General features: G+C 42.5%; 1 protein-coding gene across 1 annotated transcript in view; it reads right to left on the bottom strand.

Annotated features, from left to right (window-relative positions):
- Positions 1-17,888, bottom strand: part of LOC115091554 (protocadherin-16-like) — a 145,558-nt gene extending 127,670 nt beyond the window's left edge. Inside the window, exon 1 of the mRNA XM_029601737.1 lies at positions 17,858-17,888. Coding sequence (XP_029457597.1) covers positions 17,858-17,888 — 31 coding nt within the window. The remainder of the gene's footprint in view (positions 1-17,857) is intronic.
- Between the last annotated feature and the right edge of the window lie 1,975 nt (positions 17,889-19,863).

Below are 19,863 nucleotides of genomic sequence, written 5' to 3'. Positions count from 1 at the left end.
TCCATTCTCCATGTCTTCTTTCACTTCCTTCTTTACCCTGCTGACGGAGCAGGACAAACCCTAATTCTGGCAGCTGTACCACTAATGAAAACCAGGCCCAGTCGGTTGCTAGGCTACGGTGACTGGTAGGCCTCATGCCTTCCTCACCTTTGCACGTCAGAGCAGATCACTCTGGGATTGACTTTTTATGAAATGTGGAACCTAAATGAAATCCAGACATTTCTCTTCTGCTTTTGTCGTTCCTGCTCACCACCTCGTTCAGTTCTTTCATAGACAGGAGATCCGGCCACTGATGCTCAACATTTTTTCCAATAATGTATTTTGAGTTATGCAAGCTGAGTAAGCTCAAGTGGTTATTTATAATCTCTCACCTGCATGCAATGATCCTGTCACATAGTGCGCACAGAGGCCTGAAATAGTGCGTGTGTGTGGGTGTTACATAGGCAGCCCTGCATCATGTTCTGGAATATTTATTTATAATCTTTCACCTGCATGCAATGATCCTGTCACATAGTGCACAGAGGCCTGAAATAGTGCATGTGTGTGGGTGTTACATAGGCAGCCGTGCCTCATGTTCTGGAATATTTATTTATAATCTCTCACCTGCATGCAATGATCCTGTCACATAGTGCACAGAGGCCTGAAATAGTGCACGTGTGTGGGTGTTACATAGGCAGCCCTGCCTCATGTTCTGGAATATTTATTTATAATCTTTCACCTGCATGCAATGATCCTGTCACATAGTGCGCACAGAGACCTGAAATAGTGCATGTGTGTGGGTGTTACATAGGCAGCCGTGCCTCATGTTCTGGAATATTTATTTATAATCTTTCACCTGCATGCAATGATCCTGTCACATAGTGCGCACAGAGACCTGAAATAGTGCATGTGCGTGGGTGTTACATAGACAGCCCTGCCTCATGTTCTGGAATATTTATTTATAATCTTTCACCTGCATGCAATGATCCTGTCACATAGTGCGCACAGAGACCTGAAATAGTGCATGTGTGTGGGTGTTACATAGACAGCCGTGCCTCATGTTCTGGAATATTTATTTATAATCTTTCACCTGCATGCAATGATCCTGTCACATAGTGCACAGAGACCTGAAATAGTGCATGTGTGTGGGTGTTACATAGGCAGCCGTGCCTCATGTTCTGGAATATTTATTTATAATCTCTCACCTGCATGCAATGATCCTGTCACATAGTGCGCACAGAGGCCTGAAATAGCGCATGTGTGTGGTGTTAAATAGGCAGCCCTGCCTCATGTTCTGGAATATTTATTTATAATCTTTCACCTGCATGCAATGATCCTGTCACATAGTGCACACAGAGGCCTGAAATAGTGCATGTGTGTGGGTGTTACATAGGCAGCCGTGCCTCATGTTCTGGAATATTTATTTATAATCTTTCACCTGCATGCAATGATCCTGTCACATAGTGCACAGAGGCCTGAAATAGTGCATGTGTGTGGGTGTTACATAGGCAGCCGTGCCTCATGTTCTGGAATATTTATTTATAATCTCTCACCTGCATGCAATGATCCTGTCACATAGTGCACAGAGGCCTGAAATAGTGCACGTGTGTGGGTGTTACATAGGCAGCCCTGCCTCATGTTCTGGAATATTTATTTATAATCTTTCACCTGCATGCAATGATCCTGTCACATAGTGCGCACAGAGACCTGAAATAGTGCATGTGTGTGGGTGTTACATAGGCAGCCGTGCCTCATGTTCTGGAATATTTATTTATAATCTTTCACCTGCATGCAATGATCCTGTCACATAGTGCACACAGAGGCCTGAAATAGTGCATGTGTGTGGGTGTTACATAGGCAGCCGTGCCTCATGTTCTGGAATATTTATTTATAATCTTTCACCTGCATGCAATGATCCTGTCACATAGTGCACAGAGAGCTGAAATAGTGCATGTGTGTGGGTGTTACGTAGGCAGCCGTGCCTCATGTTCTGGAATATTTATTTATAATCTTTCACCTGCATGCAATGATCTTGTCACATAGTGCACAGAGGCCTGAAATAGTGCATGTGTGTGGGTGTTACATAGGCAGCCGTGCCTCATGTTCTGGCATATTTATTTATAATGTCTCACCTGCATGCAATGATCCTGTCACATAGTGCACACAGAGGCGTGAAATAGTGCATGTGTGTGGGTGTTACATAGGCAGCCGTGCCTCATGTTCTGGAATATTTATTTATAATCTCTCACCTGCATGCAATGATCCTGTCACATAGTGCGCACAGAGGCCTGAAATAGTGCATGTGTGTGGGTGTTACATAGGCAGCCGTGCCTTATGTTCTGGAATATTTATTGGCATTACACATAGGCCTGAGAGTTTATTCCCGAGTTTTATTATAGTAAAGGAAAAATAACCTGTTTTAAAAATTCAGTTTATATAAAATTTAATCAAGATAAAGTCTCACAAAAAAATCTACAAGCAAAAAAGAAAAAAATAGATCATATCATAACAAATCCTCCTGATACCGAATTTATCCTACGTGTTCTTCCAATAGTGGAAAGGATTGAAAGGGCTTGAATTTTTACTAAGAAATGAAAACAAAATAAAAATGGGAAGTTACTAAAGACATATATATATATATATATATATATATATATATATATATATATATAGGAAGAGAAAGAAAGCAAACATGAATATCAGATAGAAAAATCATTCTATACCAGATAATGGAAGCGGTAGTGCAGAGAACAAGGTGAGGGTAAGCTGTTTTAATACCACTTCATAGAAAGGCACATAACTGGAATATCAAAACCTGTGTAAACTTTTCCATCAGGCACTGCTCACCAAACAGAACATAAGAACATAAGAAAATGCCACATTGGGTCAGACCAAGGGTCCATCAAGCCCAGCATCCTGTTTCCAACAGTGGCCAATCCAAGTCACAAGTACCTGGCAAGTACCCAAACATTAGATAAATCTCAAGCTACTCTTGCTTATTAATTAATAGCAGTTTATGGATTTTTTCCTTTTGGAATTTATCCAAAACTTTTTAAAACCCAGTTACACTAACTGCTGCAACCACATCCTCCAGCAACGAATTCCAGAGCTTAAATATGCGTTGTGTGAAAAAAGAATTGTCTTTGATTTGTTTTAAATGAGCTACTTGATAACTTCATGGAGTGCCCTCTAGTCCTTCTCTCGTAAAGGAAACGGTGCCCCAATCTGCAATAAATTCTGACAAATATGTAAAAAATCACCTGAACTAAAGATTTCCAAATTATCCCTATCAACTGAAAAACAGGTTAATACAAACAAAAACCACACTTTGAAATGTCTGTATGCCAATGCCAGAAGTCTAAGAAGTAAGATGGGAGAGTTAGAGTGTATAGCAGTGAATGATGAGATTTGACGTAATTGGTATCACAGAGACTTGGTGGAAGGAGGATAACCAATGGGACAATGCTATATCAGGGTACAAATTATATCTCAATGATAGGGAGGATCAACTTGGTAGGGGTGTGGCACTTTTATGTCCGGGAGGGTATAGAGTCCAACAGGATAAAGATCATACAAGAGACTAAAGGCTCAGAATCTATATGGGTAGAACATAAGAACATAAGAAAATGCCATACTGGGTGAGACCAAGGGTCCATCAAGCCCAGCATCCTGTTTCCAACAGTGGCCAATCCAGGCCATAAGAACCTGGCAAGTACCCAAAAACTAAGTCTATTCCATGTAACCATTGCTAATGGCAGTGGCTATTCTCTAAGTGACCTTAATAGCAGGTAATGGACTTCTCCTCCAAGAACTTATCCAATCCTTTTTTAAACACAGCTATACTAACTGCACGAACCACATTCTCTGGCAACAAATTCCAGAGTTTAATTGTGCGTTGAGTGAAAAAGAACTTTCTCCGATTGGTTTTAAATGTGCCCCATGCTAACTTCATGGAGTGTCCCCTAGTCTTTCTATTATCCGAAAGAGTAAATAACCGATTCACATCTACCCGTTCTAGACCTCTCATGATTTTAAACACCTCTATCATATCCCGCCTCAGCCATTTCTTCTCCAAGCTGAAAAGTCCTAACCTCTTTAGTCTTTTGTTGGGTAAGAGTATAGTGATAGGTGTATTCTACTGTTCACCTGGACAAAATGGTCAGACACATAATGAAATGTTAAGAGAAATCAGGGAAGCTAACCAATTTGGCAGTGCAGTAATAATGGGATCACCCCAATATTGACTGGGTAAATGTAACATCAGGACTTGCTAGAGACATAAAGTTCCTGGATGTAATAAATGATTGCTTCATGGAGCAATTGGTTCAGGAACCAACAAGAGAGGGAGATATTTTAGATTTAATTCTTAGTGGAACGCAGGATTTGGTGAGAGAGGTAACGGTGGTGGGGCCACTTGGCAATAGAGATCATAACATGATCAAATTTGAACTAATAACTGGAAGGGGGACAATAAGTAAATCTGCAGCTCTAACACTAAATTTTCAAAAGGGAAACTGATAAAATGTGGAAAATAGTTAGAAAAAAACCTGAAAGTTGCAGCTGCAAAGATTAAGTGTTCAACAGGCATGGACATTGTTTAAAAATACAATCTTAGAAGTGCAGTCCAGATGTTTTCCATGTATTAATCACTGTGAACCTGGAAGATGTAGTAGGCCAGATTGACAAACTAAAGAGTAGCAAATCACCTGCACCGGATGGTATGCATCTTAGGGTTCTGAAGGAAATCATCCATTGTCCCTGAGGCCTGGAGGGTGGCCAGTGTAACCCCCAATATTTAAAAAGGGCTCCCGGGGTGATCTGGGAAAGTATAGACCAGTGAGCCTGACTTCAGTGCCGGGGAAAAATGTTGGAAACTATTCTAAAGATCAAAATCACAGCGCATATAGAAAGACATGGTTTTGAAATGAAATGAAGAGAAGAGGCATGGGGATGGCTTACGGGAATGACAGCTACTACCCTTATTTAATACACATACACAGGGTTAATGCGACTCCAACTTTGCTCTATGCTTCAATGGCAAGAAGAAATGTGGGAAAAAGGATCTGCATTCACAAATAAGCGTGGGAGTAGCTTGCTTGTTACGGTGGTTACTACCCCAAACCACATTAGCCTGATACTTCACTTTCAATGCATATCCAAGGAGCTCTCTGCTTCAATGGCAGGGGGAATGAAGAAAAGAGGATTTATATTCAGACAACAACCAACAAGAACTAAATTGCACAGGCTGGGCAAACAAATAAGCGGAGTAGCTTGCTTACTGCAGCTGTTACTACCCCTAACCAATTAGGCTTGATACTTCACATTGATGCAGCTCCAGCACTGCTCTCTACATCAATTGGCGGGGGTGGAAGGGTATTAGAACCAAAACGTTACCAAAAAGGGCCCTGACCTCAGTGGTCAGAGTAACAGATAAGTATGAGAGAAATAAGTATGAAAGCTTGCTGGGCAGACTGGATGGGCCGTTTGGTCTTCTTCTGCCATCATTTCTATGTTTCTATGTTTAATGAAACACAGTTCTCATGGCTTTACCCAGGGCAAGTCTTGCCTCACAAATCTGCTTCCCTTTTTTGAAGGAGTTAATAAACATGTGGATAAAGGTGAACCGGTAGATGTAGTATACTTGGATTTTCAGAAGGCGTTTGGCAAAGTTCCTAATGAGAGGAAAAGTAAAAAGTCATGGGATAGGTGGCGATGTCCTTTCGTGGATTACAAACTGGCTAAAAGACAGGAAACAGAGAGTAGGATTAAATGGGCAATTTTCTCAGTGGAAGGGAGTGGGCAGTGGAGTACCTCAGGGATCTGTATTGGGACCCTTACTTTTCAATATATTTATAAATGATCTGGAAAGAAATACGACGAGTGAGATAATCAAATGGTGGGGGTGGAAGGGGAATAGAACAAGGAGCTAAGAGTAACAGATAAGAATGAGAGAAAAAATGTGTGAGGCTTGCTGGGCAGACTGGATGGGCCATTCGGTCTTCTTCTGCCGTCATTTCTATGTTTCTATGTTTCTATGTTTCAAATTTGCAGATGACACAAAATTGTTCAGAGTAGTTAAATCACAAGCAGATTGTGATAAATTGCAGGAAGACCTTGTGAGACTGGAAAATTGGGCATCCAAATGGCAGATGAAATTTAATGTGGACAAGTTAGTGTAGCTGGATTTAAAAAAGGTTTGGATAAGTTCTTCGAGGAGAAGTCCATTAACTGCTATTAATCAAGTTTACTTAGGGAATAGCCACTGCTATTAATTGCATCAGTAGCATGGGATCTTCTTAGTGTTTGGGTAATTGCCAGGTTCTTGTGGACTGGTTTGGCCTCTGTTGGAAGCAGGATGCTGGGCTTGATGGACCCTTGGTCTGACCCAGCATGGCAATTTCTTATGGTTGTATGTTGTTAGCTATTACCAGAAGTTACTGCTCACCATGCAGAAGAATATTGTAAAGAGAAAGTTGTCTCAATCTGCAGAAATCCTAACAACACTAGGGAAACTCATTTAAAGATTTCTATTACTCACTGCTCACCATGCAAAAGGATGTCATAAACAAAACGTAGCCTAAATCTGCAATAAATCCTGACAAAGCTGTGGAAACCTCATATAAACATTTCCACCTGTGACTGCTCATGGTACAGAAGAATGTCCTAAAGAAAAAATAGCTCCTATCTGCAATAAATCCTGAGAAAGCATAGGAAAACCATGTAAACATTTCCAATAGTCACTGCTCCCCATGCAGAAGGATGTCGAAAACAAAACGTAGCCTAAATCTGCAATAAATCCTGACAAAGTTTTGGAAACCTATGTAAACATTTCTATCAGTCACTGCTTAGCATGAAGAAGGATGTTGTGTTGTAAGCTGTGAGGTTTGGGTGGACCCTTGGACACTGTGGCAGCTGACCATGCCCACAAGGGGAAGTCCCGTGAGGGGCCACAGGTCAGGCTTAGCTCAGGACACACAAACACAGAGTTTGATCTTTTATTAGACTGTGTAAGGAAGCCACCAGAGGTGGCAGTAGTGAGCAGCTGGAATAGCCCGGCAGGGCTGGTATCCCTTAGGTGCTGGAACAGCAACTTCTCCAGTAGCAGTGCTGTAGAGGAAAGAACTGAGAGAATGAGTACAGTGGAGAATATACAAGACCCCAGTATGGAGATCCCCAGGGTAGGGAGAGCAGACCCTCGAGGGGCGAGTACCTGAGAGCTGAGAGGCTTGCAGATGATGTACTCACGCAGCGGTTCCACGGAGATGGCACCGGGGCTGGAACGGAGGCAGGCCCTCGAGGAGGTTCCAGGCCCTCGAGGAGGTTCCAGGGAACAGCTCTGAGGTGAAGATGGTAGTACTCACTGATGTTGAAGATTAGCGAATGCTTCCAGGCAGAAGAGAAGGTAGGAACAGGCAGCGAGTCAGGGAACATGGGCCCTCGAGGAGCGAGTACCGGTTTCCTGATAGCGACCTGGAAAGCAAGTGAGGTCCCCGTTAGCGTTAGGAGTCCAATAGAGATTGGAGAGGCAGGGATGCTGGGTATGGAGAGCGAATCCCATCCGTAGGATTCCCGTAGGATTACCCTTGCTAACTCAAAGGTTAGCAAACATTGTAGGCTTTAAATATCCGGGCATCATGATGTCATCACAGGGGGACATGCTGGAGGTTCGTGCCAAGTAGAAAATAAGAAGGACTGTGCGGCTCGCGCACCATATGATACAGGCGGAGCATGGCAGGAGGCAGCGCCCAAGCCGGTCAGGGGACGCCGGAGAGGACGCCGGCAGACGCCACGGCAGCCAGGCGTCCATCTGCAGCATGAGGAGGAGCAAACAAAGAGAGGTAGGCGGAGTGAAGCCGTCAGCAAGGGACGGTTGCAACATGTTGTAAAGAGAAAGCTGTCTCAATCTGCAATAAATACAGGCAAAAGTAAAGAAAAACATGCAGACATTTCCATCAGTCACTGCTAGGCATGCAGAATGATGTCATAAAGAAAATTTAGCCCCAATAAAACCTGACAGAGCTTAGAAAACCCAAGTCAACATTTCCATCAGTCACTGCTAGGAATGCAGAAAGATGTCATAAAGAAAACGTAGCCCCAATCTGCAATAAAACCTGACAGAGCTTAGAAAACACAAGTCAACATTTCTATCAGCTACTGCTCACCATGGAGAACGATGTTGTAAAAAAAAAAAGCATAAATATGCAAAAAAAAACCTGGCAAAGCTGAGGAAACCCATGTAAACATTAGCATCAGTCACTGCTCACCATGCAGAGCAACGTCCTGAGAAAAAGTAGCCTCAATCTGTAATAAATCTGACAAATATGAGGAAACCCATGTTAGCATTTCTATCAGTCAGTGCTCGGCATGTCCTAAAGAAAACGTAGCCCCCATCTGGTAGAAATTCTGACAAAGCAGAGGAAACTGATGTAAACATTTCCATCAGTCACTGCTCACCATGCAGAAGAATGCCGTAAAGTAAAAGTAGCCTCAATCTGTAATAAAACCTGACAGAGATTAGAAAACCCAAGTAAACATTTCCATCAGTCACTGCTCACCATGCAGAAGAATGCCGTAAAGTAAAAGTAGCCTCAATCTGTAATAAAACCTGACAGAGATTAGAAAACCCAAGTAAACATTTCCATCAGTCACTGCTCACCATGCAGAAGAATGCCGTAAAGTAAAAGTAGCCTCAATCTGTAATAAATCTGACAAATATGAGGAAACCCATGTTAGCATTTCTATCAGTCACTGCTCACCATGCAGAAGGATGTCATAAAGAAAATGTAGCCCCAATCTGGTAGAAATTCTGGCAAAGCAGAGGAAACTGATGTAAACATTTCCATCAGTCACTGCTCACCATGCAGAAGGATGCCGTAAAGAGAAAGTTGTCTCAATCTGTAAGAAATCATGACAACATTGGGGAAACACATATAAAGATTTCTATCAGTCACTACTGTGCATGCAGAAGAATTGTGTAAAGAAAAGTAGCTCCAATCTTTAATAAATTGTGACAAAGCTTAGGAAACCCGTGTAAACATTTCCATCAGTCACTGCTCACCATGCAGAAGGATGTCGTAAACAAAATGTAGCCTAAATTTGCAATAAATCCTGACAGAGATTAGAAAACCCAAGTAAATATTTCCATCAGTCACTGCCTGGCATGCAGAGGGATATTGTAGAGAAAAAGTAGCCTCAATCAGGAATAAATCCTGAGAAAGCTGAGGAAGCCCTTGGAAACTTTTCCATCGGTTAATGCTCACCATGCAGAAGGATGTCATTTATTTATTTATTTTATTTATTTTTAATTTTTATAGACCGAAGTTCTTGTAGGAACTACAAATCAATCCGGTTTACATACAACTTTTAAATGCCCAAAAAGAGTAGTGGGCTTTACATAGAACAGTTGAACAATAAAACAGGTAACAATAGAACAATAACAATAATGATGGAACAAATAGAATAGATAACCAATTAAACATAGTAATATAGTAATAAATATTAAATAGAAAATAAATATAAAAGAGATAGAGTAAATGAAGTGTGAGTACAGTATAAATACAAAAGATGAAAGAGCTCAAAAATTAAGGTACAGTTGAAAAAAATCGTAATAGGAAAAACAGTGAGAATAACAGTGAGATAACCCATGATTTGGGTTAAAAGACTTGATTAGGTAGCATTAGATGTCTGGTAAGGCTTGACGGAAAAGCCATGTTTTTAGCTTTTTTTTGAACTCCTGATGACTTGGTTCTAGTCTTAGATCTGGGGGGAGCGCATTCCATTGGTGGGGGCCTCCTGAAGATAGTGCTCTTTTGCTCAGTGATGATTTTACCTGTGGGGCTTGCAATGTGCCTTTGTATGCGCTTCTAATTGGTCTGGATGAAGTATGAGGTTGGAGTTGGGTGCTTAACATGATCGGAGCAAGATTGTATGTTGCTTTGTGAATAATTGTGAGCACTTTATAGAGGATCCTGTGGTTAATAGGAAGCCAATGTAGGTTACGAAGGATTGGAGTGATGTGATTCTTTTATTAGAGTTTGTAAGTATTCTGGCAGCGGCGTTTTGAACCATTTGTAAGGGTTTGATGGTATTTGAGGGTAGACCGAGAAGGAGGGAGTTGCAATAATCGAGCTTAGATAGTATGATGGATTGAAGTACTAGCCGGAAGTCAGAGAAGTGAAGGAGGGGTTTTAGCTTTCTGAGGACTTGCAGTTTGTAAAAGCAGTCCTTTGCGGTATTGTTTACAAACTTTTTTAGGTTTAGATTGTTGTCTAGCCAGGCTCCAAGATCCCTGACGTCTGGTGAGAACTTGCTAATTGAGTTTGGTTGAGAGGAGCTTGAAGAGATGGTGAGGGGATCTTGGGAGATAATGAGCATTTCGGTTTTGTTGGCATTCAATACTAAATTGAGGCTTGAGAGTAAGTCTTTAATTGGCTGTAGACAGTCATTCCAGTAGCTGATCGTTTTTTGAAGGGATTCTGAAATCGGGATAAGGATTTGGATGTCATCTGCATAGAGGTAATGGATAAGCTTGAGGTTTGAGAGCAGGTGGCAAAGAGGGAGGAGATAGATATTGAAGAGGGTGAGTGAGAGTGAAGATCCTTGAGGGACTCCTTGATCTGAAAGAACTGGAAGCGATTCCTTGTTGTTTATCCTGACTTTATAGAATCTGTTGCTTAGGAAGGACTGAAACCAGCTGAGAGCTGAGCCTTTGATACCTATGTTGGCTAGTTGGTCTATAAGTATGGTGTGTTTTACCGTATCAAAGGCAGCGGATAGATCTAGAAGAATAAGGAGGTAGGATTGTTTTTTCTCTAGGTTGACGAGGATTGTGTCCGTAAGTGATAGTAAGAGAGATTCGGTGTTTAAGAGTTTTCGGAATCCGTATTGTGCAGGGGACAGAATGTTATGATCTTCCAGATAATCTGACAGTTGCTTGTTAATAGTTTTCTCCATTAATTTGGCTATGAGAGGTAGGTTTGTGATTGGTCGAAAGTTCGCTGGGTCTGATGGAGAGGCATTTGGTTTTTTTAGTAGTGGTTTGAGAATGGCCAATTTTAACTGGTTGGGGACTTGGCCTTGAGAAAGTGATGTGTTAATTATATCAGAAATTGGTTTTGAGATTGTGTTCGGTATGGAGATGAGCAGGTTTGTTGGTAATGGATCCGATGGGTGGGATGATGGTTTGATTTTCTTGAGGGTAATTTCTATCTCCAGTGAAGAGGTAGGTTCAAAAGAAACAAGACTAGCGTTTTGTTGTAATGTAAAAGTAGCCTCAATCTGGAATAAATCCTGACAAAGCTGAGGAAACACATGCAGACATTTACCTCAGTCACTGCTCACCATGCTGAAGGATGTTGTAGAGAAAAGTAGCCTGAATTTGCAATAAATCCTGAAAAAGCTGAGAAAAGCAGGTACATATTTGAGTCTGTCTTTGCTTGCCATGCAGGAGAGTGTTGTAAGGACAACGTAGCCTCAATCTACAATAAATCATGACAAACCTTAGAAAACTGATTACAACATTTCCAACAGTCACTGCTTGGCATGCATAAGGATGACAGAAAGAAAAAGTAGCCTCAGAACAAAGCTTAGGAAACCCATTGAAACATTTCCATCAGTCACTGCTTGGCATGCATAAGGATGACGTAAAGAAAAAGTAGCCTCAGAACAAAGCTTAGGAAACCCATTGAAACATTTCCATCAGTCACTGCTTGGCATGCTTAAACATGTCATAAACAGAAAGTTGTCTCAGACTGCAATAAATACTGACAAAACTGAGGACGTATATGTAAACATTTCCATTAGACATTGCTAGGCATGGAGAAGAGTGTTGTAAAGAAAACAGAACCCCACTCTACAATAAATCCTGACAAAGCTGAGGAAACGCATATAAAAATTTTCATCAGTCACTACTCGGCATGCAGGAGTATGTTATAAAGAAAACAGATCCACAAAACACCACTGTCTTCCGTGTACTTGTTGGGAATGTGGACCCTTGAACCGAGACGAGGTTGGCGCTATCACCAGGAGAGGGCCCCTGTTGGTCATCGTCATCAGGAGGTGGTGCAGGCTGGGAAGACCCAACTGGAGCTTCACCTTTACCAGCCCTCATTCCCTGCAGGTTGAGCCCTTGTGTACCGGGGCCGGCAGGACTTATGTGCGGGTCTGTCACAGCATGAAACCAGAAGAGGAGGCTGAAGCGGCATCGAGCAGGCAGATGTCGAGGCAGGCAGCAGACAGACGGAACCAGAAGCAGGCCAAAGGTCAGGACGGGCAGTGGACAGGTGAATACGGAAAAACAGGCTGGAGATCAGGGCAGGCAGAGTTCAAGCAGAGTCGGATTTCCAGGCAGAGGTCAGGCAGGCGGAGGTCAGGCAGAGTCTGTGTACCAGGCAGGTCAGTCCGAAGGGCTAGGAGCAGGAAGCAGGGAGCAAAGAAGGAACGCAGGATCAGGAATCAAGACCGGAATGCAGGATCAGGAGGCAAGGCTGGAACACAGGATCAGGAGACAATGCAGACCTCACACTCTGAAGCAGAGCAGGACATGTTGCTGAGGCAAGTGCTGAAGTCAGGGCCAGGAATATATACCCGCCCTGACTGATGTCATCTTCCTGGGCCGTGGGGAACTTTCCCATCATGGGCCCCTTAAATTGCAGGCGATGGCGCACGTGCATGCCTAGAGAGGTGGGCGCAGAGGCTGAGCCGGCAGCGTGTTGCGCCGTGAGGGCAGACCGCATCAGCGGAGGTTGTAGTGGGCTGTGGCGAGCAGCGAGGAGGGAGATCTGGGGCTGGCCGCCTCCCAGCGTGCGAAAGGGGACCCAGATGTGGGTGGCCACGGCCGGGGATCCTAACAGTACTTAGTAATGAAGCAAAATGGAGTAATGATAATGATGAAAATGTAATAATTCTCCTTCCCTCAATTTCAAAAAACTATATTAGATGACTCTAAAATGACCTTCATACTAGGCATCATCGGTTTGTGCTGTCACACTTAATACTCAGCCTTATTTATAATCATCGGTTATATTGTATCTACATGGATTAAACAACGCAATCAAATGGTATTCTTTATTGTAATTTCTTATTGGGTTGATAAATGAGAAGCTTGACAGAAGTGTATTGTTCCGAATGACATATGCGAGAGTGACGTCATTTGAATGACAGCCTCATCATTTTAAAAAGACAATGTAGGTGCCTTTCAGGTCATCATTTTTGGTTTACAAAAATGCCATCGCTGATAAGTTCTACTCATATTCATATGTAAGTGTTTATTCTTTATAATAAGATTGCATGTTTAAAGGACTTTTTTTAGTCTCATTATTCCGGTTTTTGGAGATGCTTCCTCACAGAGCCCCTTGAAGAAGAGCTCGAGTAGCTTGAAACACGGTCCTATGTCGGGATGAAGATTGTAGTTAACACCGGAAAGATCAGAGTTAACATTGGGCAAGAAGACATTTTGAGAATCTTTATTTGAAATGTGAAGAACTTATTATCTCTACCGGAATACAAAGAATACACGGAAATCCTCTAACCAAGATAAGTAATCAAGTGTACTATTTCTTTATAATTTATTTATTTATTTTATTTAAAAACTCTTCTATACCGTCGTTAAGTTGGAGAACCATCACAATGGTTTACATATAGGCACGATAACAATTATGAGTGGTATAGATTACAACTTGAGTATGTGCCGACATAGTTCGGTAACAATATAGTGCAATAAGCTAAAAGTTAAGTGAGCTAATCAATTTGGTATGACAGTTTCTCAACGATATAAGATTAACATTACTATGAGTTTGTTCGGTGCTTCCAACTTAATCAATTGGTTTTCTCCTTCACTTTGTCTTTATCGAAGGCTTGTTTATAGAGCCAGGTTTTCAGGTTAGATTTGAAGATTTTCAGATTTCTCTGGAGCCTTAGTTCGAGAGGCATGGTGTTCCATATTACGGGGCCAGCCAGTGACAGTGCTCTTTCCCTAACTTGAGTGAGCCGTGCTGTTTTGACTGAGGGGACAGTAAGTAGGGCCTTATTTGCAGAATTTGGGTTTCTGTGAGGGACGTGTACGCGCAGAGCTGTGTTAAGCCAGTCGGCTTTTTCCTCATGTATTAGCTTATGGATTATACATAGAACTTTGTATTGTATTCTTTGTTCGATTGGGAGCCAATGTAGTTCGGCGAGTGTTCCAGTTATGTGGTCCCTTCTTTTTTTTCCAGTTAAAATTCTTGCGGCGGAGTTTTGTAGTATTTGCAGCGGCCTAAGTGTAGATTGTGGTAGCCCAAGTAATAGTTCATTGCAATAGTCTGTGCTTGCGAATATCAGTGCCTGTAGGATTGTGCGAAAGTTGTTTAGTGTTAAGAGGGGTTTCAGTCTTCTAAGAGTCATTAGTTTACCATATCCTTCTTTTATTTTCTGAGAGATGTGCTGTTTCATGCATAGCTCAGGGTCTACTATGCAAGTCATATTAAGAATTTTATTTGCAAAAATTAAAATTAAAAAACAATTTTCACAGTTGCACAAATAGACAATAATATTGACTGATGTTTATATATAAGGCTGAGCTATAAGTGGTTGCACAAGACAATGACGCCTAGTATGATGGTCAACTAATTTATGTGTCTGCCTATATAGTATTGTTCATTCAGAGGAGGCATGAATTTTTGTGTTTGCAATTTTTATTTCTATCCACTCAACCTCATTCTGTATACTGCATGTGGATTGCGTGTTTTTTAGTAAAGAAAAAGCAGCCTTACTATGCAGTAAATCCTGGCAAAGCTTAGGAAACCCATGTAAACATTTCCAACTTTCACTACTCGGCATGCAGAAGGATGTCAGAAAGATTAAGTAGCCTCAATCTAGAATAAATCCTGACAAAGCCTAGGAGGAAACCCATGTAAACATTTCTATTGGACACTGCTCGGCATGCAGAATAAAGTAGTAAAGAAAAGGTGGCCCCCAATCTGCAATAAATCCTGAGAGAGCTGAGGAAACCCATGTTAACAACTCTATCAGTCAATATGGGGCATGCAGAAGGATGCTGTATAGAGAAAGTTAACTCAATCTATAATAGAAACATAGAAACATAGAAATGACGGCAGAAGAAGACCAAACGGCCCATCCAGTCTGCCCAGCAAGCTTCACATTTTTTTCTCATACTTATCTGTTTCTCTTAGCTCTTTGGTTCTATTTCCCTTCCACCCCCACCAGTAATGTAGAGAGCAGTGATGGAGCTGCAACCAAGTGAAATATCAAGCTTGATTAGTTATGGGTAGTAGGGGAAGTAGGGGAAGTAACCGCCGCAATAAGCAAGCTACACCCATGCTTATTTGTTTTACCCAGACTGTGTTATTCAGCCCTTATTGGTTGTTTTTCTTCTCCCCTGCCGTTGAAGCACGGAGCTATGCTGGATATGCGTGCAGTATCAGTTTTTCTTCTCCCCTGCTGTTGAAGCAGAGAGCTATGCTGGATATGCGTGAAGTATCAGTTTTTCTTCTCCCCTGCGGTTGAAGCAGGATATGCATTGAAAGTGAAGTATCAGGCTTATTTGGTTTGGGGTAGTAACTGCCGTAACAAGCCAGCTACTCCCCGCTTTGTGAGTGCGAATCCTTTTTTCTTCTCCCCTGCTGTTGAAGCAGAGAGCTATGCTGGATATGCGTGAAGTATCAGTTTTTCTTCTCCCCTGCCGTTGAAGCAGAGAGCTATGCTGGATATGCGTGAAGTATCAGTTTTTCTTCTCCCCTGCCGTTGAAGCAGAGAGCTATGCGTGAAGTATCAGTTTTTCTTCTCCCCTGCTGTTGAAGCAGGGAGCTATGCTGGATATGTGTGAAGTATCAGTTTTTCTTCTCCCCTGCCGTTGAAGCAGAGAGCTATGCTGGATATGCGTGAAGTATCAGTTTTTCTTCTCCCCTGCCGTTGAAGCAGAGAGCTATGCTGGATATGCGTGAAGTATCAGTTTTTCTTCTCCCCTGCCGTTGAAGCAGAGAGCTATGCTGGATATGCGTGAAGTATCAGTTTTTCTTCTCCCCTGTCGTTGAAGCAGAGAGCTATGCTGGATATGCGTGAAGTAACAGTTTTTCTTCTCCTCTGCCGTTGAAGCAGAGAGCTATGCTGGATATGCATTGAAAGTGAAGTATCAGGCTTATTTGGTTTGGGGTAGTAACCGCCGTAACAAGCCAGCTACTCCCCACTTTGTGAGTGCGAATCCTTTTTTCTTCTCCCCTGCCGTTGAAGCAGAGAGCTATGCTGGATATGCGTGAAGTAACAGTTTTTCTTCTCCTCTGCCGTTGAAGCAGAGAGCTATGCTGGATATGCATTGAAAGTGAAGTATCAGGCTTATTTGGTTTGGGGTAGTAACCGCCGTAACAAGCCAGCTACTCCCCACTTTGTGAGTACGAATCCTTTTTTCCACATTTCCTCTTGCTGTTGTAGCTTAGAGTGATGTTGGAGTCACAGTAACCATGTGTATGTTTATTGAATAAGGGTATTATCTCCAGGCAGTAGCCGTCATTCTGGCGAGCCACCCACTCTTTATTGACGGCCTCTTGATTTTATGGATCCACAGTGTTTATCCCACGCCCCTTTGAAGTCCTTCACAGTTCTGGTCTTCACCACTTCCTTCGGAAGGGCATTCCAGGCATCCACCACCCTCTCCGTGAAGAAATACTTCCTGACATTGGTTCTGAATCTTCCTCCCTGGAGCTTCAAATCGTGACAAAAATCGTGACAAAAATAAGGAAACTCATGTAAAGATCTCCAGCAGTCACTGCTCGACAAGCAAAAGGATGTTGAAAAGAAAAAGGAGCCCCAGTCTGCAATGAAGCCTAACATAACTGATGAAACCCATGTAAACATTTCCAACAGTCACTGCTTACAATGCAGAAGGATGTCATAAAGAAAAGAAGCCAGAATCTGGAACAAATCCTGACATAACTGATGAAACCCATGTAAACTTTTCCATCAGTCACTGCTCAGCATACAGAAGGATGTTGTAGAGAAAATATTGCCCCAATCTGCAATATAATATATCCTAGCAAAGCTGAGGACATTCATGCAAACATTTTCATCAGTCACTGCTCATCATGCAGAAGGATTTTGTAAAGAAAACAGAGGCCAAATCTGCAATAAATTCTGACACAGCTTAGTAAACCCATGTAAACATTTTCATCAGTCACTGCTCATCATGCAGAAGGATTTTGTAAAGAAAACAGAGCCCAAATCTGCAATAAATTCTGACAAAGCTTAGTAAACCCATGTAAAGATTTCCATCAGTCACTGCTGGTCATGTAGAAGGATTATGTAAAGAAAACAGAGCCCAAATCTGCAATAAATTCTGACAAAGCTTAGTAAACCCATGTAAACATTTTCATCAGTCACTGCTCGAATTGCAGAAGGATTTTGTAAAGAAAACAGAGGCTAAATCTGCAATAAATTCTGACAAAGCTTAGTAAACCCATGTAAACATTTTCATCAATCACTGCTCGTCATGCAGAAGGATTTTGCAAAGAAAACAGAGCCCAAATCTGCAATAAATTCTGAGAAAGCTTAGTAAACCCATGTAAACATTTTCATCAGTCACTGCTCGAATTGCAGAAGGATTTTGTAAAGAAAACAGAGGCTAAATCTGCAATAAATTCTGACAAAGCTTAGTAAACCCATGTAAACATTTTCATCAGTCACTGCTCGACATGCAGAAGGATTTTGTAAAGAAAACAGAGGCCAAATCTGCAATAAATTCTGACAAAGCTTAGTAAACCCATGTAAACATTTTCATCAGTCACTGCTCATCAGCAAGCCCAAGCCTCCAAGAGGGGGGCATAAAGGGGGGGGGGGGGGGAGTACTGTTGCGTGACCCATCCACGGTAGGCCCGTGACCTGGCCTACTCACCCTTGCAGCTCTGCTCCCGGACCCAGACCATCATCACTTGAGGCTGTGGGCAGCCGTCTACGCCCCCGAGTGCCTGCTGCCTCCTCAGCTGTACCTGGCTCTTCCACGGACCTCCTCAGCTTCCAGCTGAGGAGGTCCCCCCTCAGGTCTCCCCACCCAAGGGCTCAACCTGAGGGGAACGAGGGCTGGTATTGGCAAAGCTCCAGTTGGCCTCCGTCTCCTAGTCATCTCCACCTCTCGACGGTGGGGACCTGTGGGGCTTGCCCTATGGGTAGCATCAATCCCAACTCGGGCCAAGGGTCCACCACCAGCGCAACACCATCTTCTTAGCTGCATGGTGGGGGTGGGGGAAGAGCTCTTGCAGCTGCCTGAAGACCTCCCCTGAGGTCTTTGTGTCTCCCGAACCTTTTTCTTTTTCTGCCAGCACTAACACCTAGAGAAGTGATTCGAGTTAGAATTTCATGTCGGGCTTCGTTTCTGGCCCCCCCCCCCTCGTGGGAATTTCATTTTTCCTGTGGTTCGGAGGTTTGTTTTTTTTTTGAGGGCCCCGATTTTCGGGTTAGTGCGCACTACTGGTCAGTTAGCGTGCACTAACCCGAAAATGAAATTTTTTCCGAAATTTCAGAAAAAATTAAATTGTTTTTCGGATCTCCCGAACCATTCCGAATTAGGCAATTTCATTGAAATTTCATAATTTGGGGGAAACGATTGCACATCCCTAATAACACCTTGCTGGTTTTTTTTTTTTATGCAGCTTGTCACTGCCTGCACTTAAAGAAATTTTTCACACAGCTTCAGGGTCTCCTCCAATTTGGGCCACAACAGTCTCCCCCATGCAGAAATATAATCAGTGAGAGAAATGGAAAAGCACGTCTCATCCCAGCAATGCTTTCTTACAGCCCCAGGGCTCAGGTCTGTAAAAAAATTATTCACCCCCTTATTTTCATATTTTAACCCCTGGGGGTTAACATTTGGCCAGTTTTCAAAGGGAAAGTACCAGCAGGCTTTGTAACAGTCTCGAAAATTTCCCTAATGAATTGATGGTATTTCCTGCTGTTTGACACAATGTTTTAATTCATTGCTTTAGTTTAATTGTACTTCTGACCGCCGTCTGGGCTCACTAGAGTGTGCTATTATTTAAAATGAAGGATTTTCCAGCAGTGGATGTCAGTGGTTGATAAAATGGTTCTTACCCCAGAGGGAGTAGGCAAAGTGGGGTGGTGAGCTTCCAGGGAAAGGCCCACTCTTGGCTTCTTATGACCTGCAGCAGCCAGCCCTCAACTAACGCTGCCACCATTTTTATCTGGAGCCAGTGAGGGTTTGCAATAAAGAAGTGGAGTCACTGGGGCCTGAGCAGGAAAGAACTCCTGGTGGTGATTTTTTTGGAAAATTCTTCTTTGGCGAGTCAGCTGCATAAGGGAAGATGATTAGTCACTGTGATCTTATGAACCATGTGAGAAGCCATTGCTCTTGTGTTTGTGCTCTTTGGATTGCTACATTTTCTGCTTTGTTCCTACACTTTGATTTTGTGGACTTTCAATCATTTTATTTTATTTTTTGGGAATGCAATTCTTTATGTGGACTGAATTTTTTCTGGTGATCCCTTGGGCCTCACAGGTGAATCCTACTCCCCACAGCTTGAACCTGTGCATTTTAGCAGAGGCTGCAATGAGTTAACCAGTGCTCAGAAGTCTCTGAAGGTGACCCTGGAGGAGGGGGCTGTTGACATATTTGTTTATTGTTGTTAGGTTGCCTTAGGCATTGTTGATAAGAAAAAGCGATGTTAAATAAAAATTGATAATCCACTGTGAGACTGGGGGATTGGGTGACTAAATGGTGGATGTGGACAAGTACAAACGGAAGTATGTAGGGGAAATAATCACAACCACAGATTCACAATGCTGGGTTCGGTAAGAGAAATCACCATCCAGGAAAAGGACCTTGGAGTTGTTGTGGGCAGTATTTTGAAATACTCTGCTCAATGCAAAGTGGCAGTCAAAAAAGCA

Source organism: Rhinatrema bivittatum, chromosome 5 (genome assembly GCF_901001135.1).
Source record: "Rhinatrema bivittatum chromosome 5, aRhiBiv1.1, whole genome shotgun sequence".
NCBI classification, from domain to species: Eukaryota; Metazoa; Chordata; class Amphibia; order Gymnophiona; family Rhinatrematidae; genus Rhinatrema; species Rhinatrema bivittatum.
Note: the sequence above shows the minus strand (reverse complement) of the source record. Positions and strands in the feature narration are given on the sequence as shown.